At 44.4% G+C, this 6,992-nt stretch overlaps 1 protein-coding gene across 1 annotated transcript in view; it reads left to right on the forward strand.

Annotated features, from left to right (window-relative positions):
- The first annotated feature begins 2,100 nt into the window (after positions 1–2,100).
- Positions 2,101–6,992, forward strand: part of ARHGAP24 (Rho GTPase activating protein 24) — a 38,847-nt gene continuing 33,955 nt past the window's right edge. Inside the window, exon 1 of the mRNA XM_009280219.2 lies at positions 2,101–2,220. Coding sequence (XP_009278494.1) covers positions 2,115–2,220 — 106 coding nt within the window. The 5' untranslated portion in view covers positions 2,101–2,114. The remainder of the gene's footprint in view (positions 2,221–6,992) is intronic.

The raw sequence follows: 6,992 nt of genomic DNA on the forward strand, positions 1-6,992 counted from the left end.
GTCTCTTTAGGAACAAAATCAGATCACCTCCTGTTTTATTCCTGGATCTGATATGTATTTTCTGTGAATGCATCTTTTTGTTCTTTTTGTACAGCACCTTACAAGATCCTGGTCCATTAAAAAAAAAAAAAGAAGCTACAGTACAATATGATAGTATAATAAATTTTTTCAGTTTTTATCAGCCACAAAAAGGGTGCAACTGTGTTGCATGCTTTTTCTCTATACTATATTACTATTATATTTAGTAGCTGTGACAATATATTGAGGCTTTCTGTTGTATCTTTATTTTGGGGTCTTTTCAGGATGAGAACTCTAGATGATACATAAAATATGCCAGTTTAAGTAGACTGTAGACAGTATCATGTCTACTCTTTGTGCTTGAGTGAGAGAGATCTGTCCTTGTTCTGGTCAAGATGGCTATGCAAAAGGTAGAGATGGGGAGTAAATTTACAGGGCCTGACTATGTGCTTTCTGCTGGGCAGGGCTGATGTGGAGTGCTACCATTTGGGATGCTAATGCTTCCTGCTCCCCATATCTTCATCTTCTGCTTCCTGAAAGGTAAAAATGATGGAACATAGCATAGAAGTAAGACCCATGTTTTGTACCAATTCTTATGCTAGTCACTGAAAAGATTCCCAAAAAATACAATGCAGTTTAGCTCATGCTGGTATTTTTCTAGTGTTGGCACTTAAAATAGGTTCATTCCTACCTTTTAACTATGCCTTAGAAAAAAAGTAGTGTTCTTCAGACTTTTAAACTGTGGTATAGTCTAAAATGTATTGTACTTGAGGTTGTTGCATTACTACTTCGGATGCGGTTTTGGGGAACATACGGTACATGAATGGCTGTACTTTGACTGTAGAAAACCAGAGTCTCTCTTTACCTCCAAGTTCAAATTTAAGTTTTGAATAATGGTGTAAGCCTTAAGAATAAGTCTTCAGTAGAATCTGCCCGTGTCTGGGAAAATCTGGCTTTTGCGTTCGCCAAGTTTCAATTAAGTCCCTTTTACAGTTGTGTGTCCTAATTCTGTAAAGTGTGGACTATACAAGTATGCTCATTCAGAACGGTTGCGCTAGGAAGTCATGGTTGGATTTTCTAGCCCTTAAGAAATTTCTCTTTAGAAACCCAGCTATTCCAATGCCCAGCACTGAGCATGGCACTCTTCAGAAGACCTCCCAGGAGCAGTATTCCTGCTGTAATGAACAGAGATACTTACTTTAGATATGACTAGAATAAAAAATAGGGATGGAAGAAGCTGGAAAGAGATGAACACAGAACTTACAGGATTTCTAGGTGCATCACATTTGGCTCAGTGAAAGGGCTTCAGAATGTCTGGCACTATCTTTCTGGAAGGGTTTGTTCCTTCTGCAGTGCTGGAAAGGTGGTTTGAATCCCCATGTGCTCTAGCACTAACATAGTACCCATTGGGATGGAGGTGAAGCAGTACTACAAGTGTGAAAACCTGGAGCTGTGGCGAGCCAAGTTCTGGTTTTGACCTTCTTAGTGTCAGCCCATCCTTTAAATAAAGGATAATAAGGCAGTGTGTTCCCTCTTAATCTAATCCTCATCAGACCCATCCAAGGCAGTGGTTTGTACCATGTCAGCTGCCAGCATCGGCTGCCTTCTCCTTACAGCAACACTTGGGTGTATCAAATGTCGTTGCCATGAATGTGACACATTGTGTTCCTGAAAATAAAAATGGAGTCATCCCCACTTGTTCAAAGCACACTTATCTCTCTGTGTTTATTCTCTCCGTCATGGTACAATAACTGCTGCAAAATTTCCAGTGTGTATATCAAGTTACAGATTAGTGCAGGCCTCCGTGGTTCTTGGAACAGCATGGGGCTGTTTTTGTTTACTGATGACATTTATCCTCTCATTTCCTTTTGGAAACATGACAGCTTCTCACTGTCTGATGGGGAGTGTACTTACAGGACCTTCTTTTCATGCCATGTCTGACGATAAACACTCTACTGCATAGTATCCATGTCTGTTTGCTACAGAGCTGCTATTACTGCTTTCAGCAGTCAGTCTGGCAGGAACTTGGCTGGGCAGGAAAGCAAAAGGGTTTCTAAGTGCAATTATCTTCTCTTGCAGGAGGAGACCGAGAGCGGATGACAGCTAATCATGAGACGTACCTTCTTATGGCAAGCACGCAGAATGACATGGAGGATTGGGTGAAATCCATTCGCAGAGTTATATGGGCGCCATTTGGAGGAGGTGAGTCAGTGAGGGAACATGCAAGGCTCCCAGATACACAAAGACACATAAGGGTTCTTCTGTTGTCTCTCAGTCACAGCCAGAGTTTTAGAATCATAGAATCATTAAGGTTGGAAAAGACCTCTAAGATCATCGAGTCCAACCGTCAACCAAACCCCACCATGCCCACTAAACCATGTCCCTAAGCGCCTCATCTACACGTCTTTTGAATACTTCCAGGGATGGTGACTCAGTCACTTCCCTGGGCAGCCTGTTCCAATGTTTAACCACTCTTTCAGTAAAGAAATTTCCCCTCACGTCCCATCTAAACCTCCCCTGGCGCAACTTGAGGCCATTTCCTCTTGTCCTATTGCTAGTTACTTGGGAGAAGAGACCGACACCCACCTCACTACAACCTCCTTTCAGGTAGTTGTAGAGCACGATAAGGTCTCCCCTCAGCCTCCTCTTCTCCAGGCTAAACAACCCCAGCTCCCTCAGCCGCTCCTCATAAGACTTGTTCTCCAGACCCCTCACCAGCCTCGTTGCCCTTCTCTGGACATGCTCCAGCACCTCAATGTCCTTCTTGCAGTGAGGGGCCCAAAACTGAACACAGTATTTGAGGTGCGGCCTCACCAGTGCCAAGCACAGGGGCACGATCACTTCCCTACTCCTGCTGGCCGCACTATTTCTGATACAGGCCAGGATGCCATTGGCCTTCTTGGCCACCTGGGCACACTGCCGGCTCATGTTCAGCCGGCTGTTGACCAGCACCCCCCGGTCCTTTTCCGCCAGGCAGCTTTCCAGCCACTCTTCCCCAAGCCTGTAGCATTGCATGGGGTTGTTGTGGCCAAAGTGCAGGACCCGGCACTTGGCCTTGTTGAACCTCATACAGTTGGCCTGGGCCCATCGATCCAGCCTGTCCAGGTCCCTCTGCAGAGCCTTCCTACCCTCGAGCAGATCAACACTCCTGCCCAACTTGGTGTCGTCTGCAAACTTACTGAGGGAGCACTCAATCCCCTCATCCAGATCATTGATAAAGATATTGAACAAGACCGGCCCCAAAACCGAGCCCTGGGGAACACCGCTCGTGACCGGCCACCAACTGGATGTAACTCCATTCACCACAACTCTCTGGGCCCGGCCGTCCAGCCAGTTTTTTACCCAGCGCAGAGTACACCTGTCTAAGCCGTGAGCCGCCAGCTTCTCTAGGAGAATGCTGTGGGAGACGGTGTCAAAGGCCCTACTGAAGTCCAGGTAGACCACATCCACAGCCTTTCCCTCATCCACTAGGTGGGTCACCTGGTCATGGAAGGAGATCAGGTTGGTCAAGCAGGACCTGCCTTTCATGAACCCGTGCTGGCTGGGCCTGATCCCCTGGTTGTCCCGCACATGCCTTGTGAGCGCCCTCAAGATGAACCGCTCCATAATGTTCCCCGGCACCGAGGTCAGGCTGACAGGCCTGTAGTTCCCCAGATCCTCCTTCCGGCCCTTCTTGTAGATGAGCATCACATGTTTTGAAGTGAAGAGGAGGAGAATGGTCTAGATCTTTCAAAAAAAGTGGAGTAAGCCCTTTGTTTTCACTTGCAATGCAGGTATTGGGCATGTTGCCATGCAGAGGGCTCAATTAAAAGACTTTAAACTGTCTGGAACCACTTCCCTTGATGAGGAGAGCACATGATAGTGCATTACCAAGGCAAGGGGAAGTTTTCACAGAAGGTTGGTCTCCTACGAAATCAGCTTTCCCATAGCGAGAAGCGGGGTAATTCCTTTGGTCACCAGCTAAAAGACCATCCATGTGTTTCATAAATGCCTGTTACAAGAAGCTGTCAGTGATTCTCCTGCAAGTGACAGCTAAGACCAGTAATAGTATTATATAAAACTATGCACTCCAATATAAGCCTCAGAATATCAGCACTAGCAGTATAGGATAGATTCTTTTTCTTTTGATTGGCATACCCAATAATTTCAGTAGTACTAGATCAAAATTTATTGTCAGATGTCTAGTTGTCTTTTTAAAAAGCTCTCTTAGGTCGAATGGGCTGCAAATTATTATCATTTTCATCATTATTATTCTGGTGATAATGTCTATATTATTATAATACAAGTATGATTGATATACTCGCACAAAATGTCAGTACGTTAATCAGTCTGTTCCTTGGAGCTCTCAAATCTCCAAGTTCAGGGACAGAAATATTTTTCCACTGTGAAAGAGCACCCATATTGCATCAGATGCTTTTTGGTCTTGTCTGCACGTTGCTGGAAAAGTAAGTCAGGCAGGATTGTCTGTGCTGTTTCATGACTGAGAAGCGCAGTTATCACTGAAAAGTGTGATTGCTGACTGCAAATGACTTTTTCTCAACTGCCAGGTAGACCACGGGAGAGAGGATGGGATGGACTGACGGAAACTACCATTTTAAACAAAACTTTTATTGTAAGCCACCCATCTTCCTTTGTGCTTTATTCAGGTCACGCAGTTCTTAGGAGAAGGCTTTGTCCTCACTGGTGGGCTGTGCTGAGGGACTTGGTCAGCTGGGGCCTACCTGGTACCTCTTCAAATATGACTGCCTTCTCTTTGGCTCCTCCTGGGGAAATGTGCCCTGGAAAGATGGTGCTAAGCACTCATCTCACTGGGATCTGGCCCTATACGTTGATAAGCTAGCACAGTCCTGGATCTGGGCATGTAGGTCTTATAGGAGGATGCTTAAAAAACAAAACAAAAAAACAAACCCCAAAACCCACAAAGTGAAAGGCTTGTCTGAAAAGGCGTGATCTTCTACAGGCGTATTCAGTTGGTTTGGGAAAGGGGAGGTGGGAGGAGCACAGTCTTCTGTAATTAGGCTAGGTAAGAAATCTGCTTGTTTATATAGCATGAAGATTACCCATCCCCAACTTTCTCCTTGTAGAGCAGGCCTCATGTTGAGCTCCTCAGTGTTCTTTTACTCCAGTCCAGTAGCAGCATAAGCTACTGTGGCAATAATAAATTTGGGGGCATAACAGAACTGGATTTTTTTAAGGGTGTCTTTGTGGTTTTTTGCACTTGGCTTCCGGCACCACAGTATCTTTCTGTGGCAAATAATGAGTAAAGGCAACCTTGCAGTTCTTCTGCAAGTGGAGAAGTGTCTACGTTTTACAGGTGGGCAGCTGAGATTAGGTGAAACTCCATTTCTAGCCCAAGTCCATGCACAGAGCTACGAATAGAAACCAAATCTCCCGAGTCCTGACCCTATGCTTTCTTCACCACCCCCTCATTTGCTTTTATAGGGCAAGAGCTATTTCTGGTTTACAGCTGGGAATCCTTCCAGCCACCATGAAAATTCTCAGGACACCATCATTGTTGTAGGAGTGTTTAATGCCAATTACTGCAGGAGGCACCTTGCTGAAGACTTTGCATGCTGATTTGCATAAAACAAGAGACAGATGCAATCCTTGAATTACTGTTTAAATTATCTGTAGTTAAAACACTTCTAAGCATGTTCTTTTTGTTTTTCCTATTGGATTTCTTGAGCAAATACACTGACTCAGGGTTATTTGTTTTGGGAAGCAAACAGTTAACTCCCTGAAAAAGATGAGAATAGATGGAACATGATTTTGGGTTTAGTGTTCACGGAGAAGGTTTGACTGTGATAACAAGGCAAAAGCAGTATCATAGGATGTGTCACCATTAAGAACTGTGTTTCTAGCATGTCCCCCATTTTATTAACTACTTGATACTTAAGCTGATAGTCTGAGCTATCTTAACAAGTCTTAATAAGCCCTATTAACTGTTCTGTAATTATGTATGGCTGGACACACTCATTTTTTTATTATCGCTTGCTACATGGATGTTGCTACAGCTGCTGCAACAGTCTGACCCTTCTAAAAGAGGGCACTTCTGGCTTAAGTTGTCTAAGAGCCTGCCTTTATGAGCTGTAGCCACTGAAGTTAAAAATCTTTTTAACTATTACATTAGCTATAAACAAGATATAGAAAAGTTGCAGTCACATGATGATGACTAGCCAGTAACAAGTAATGACTTGCAATACAAAATTATTTCAGACAGCTAATTAATCAAAACACCAGTTTTATATCAGCTTCCTAAATTTCAATACTAGATGGTAAACCACAATAGTCTGGTGTCATACAAGTCAAGTGCCACTTTGAGTAGCATATTTGAATTTTCTGGTTCTTTTAAGCATTGTAAGCAAGCTGCGTGTGTGTGCACGCACGTGCAACGGATGTGTCTGAACCTTGGTGAGCCACTAATATTTAAAGTTTGTCTGGCAGTGGGAAAGGACTCCTGGTACCAGAGCAAGGAGCTCTGTAAATGATTAACCATATCATTAAATTGTTATTTGTTAACCTGTGCTAGAAAGAGAAGGCTGGAGGGGGGGCAGGTGGGAATCTGCTAAGGTGATCACAAACAGCTTGTTTGTTGTACCAAAAGAATAAGGTGACTGTGGAAAAAATTCTGAAAGGGAAAAAAAATGTAAATGAGCCAGGGCATGCAATGCCTGTTTGCACATGAAATTCCTTTCCTGATTAGATTAAAAAGGCAATTTTTTACAGGAGGGAAAGGCCTGAGCTTTAATTGCAGAGCTTGCAACTAAGGGGGAGGGAGGAGGCGAGAAGAAGGAGCATGAGCATTTTAGCAGGGGTAGTAGTGTGAGGTCTGGCACCTCCTGCAGGAGCCAGGCACAGCCTGCTTGCTTTTCAAGCTGCCGCACACAACAGCTGCCTGAAGTCAACTCAAAGTCACCCGGAGGAGCAGACAAATCTGCGTTGCGGCGGCTCCCCCCTCTCCGTCGTTTCCCTGC

Source organism: Aptenodytes forsteri, unplaced genomic scaffold (assembly GCF_000699145.1).
Source record: "Aptenodytes forsteri isolate BGI_AS27 unplaced genomic scaffold, ASM69914v1 Scaffold227, whole genome shotgun sequence".
Taxonomy (NCBI): domain Eukaryota; kingdom Metazoa; phylum Chordata; class Aves; order Sphenisciformes; family Spheniscidae; genus Aptenodytes; species Aptenodytes forsteri.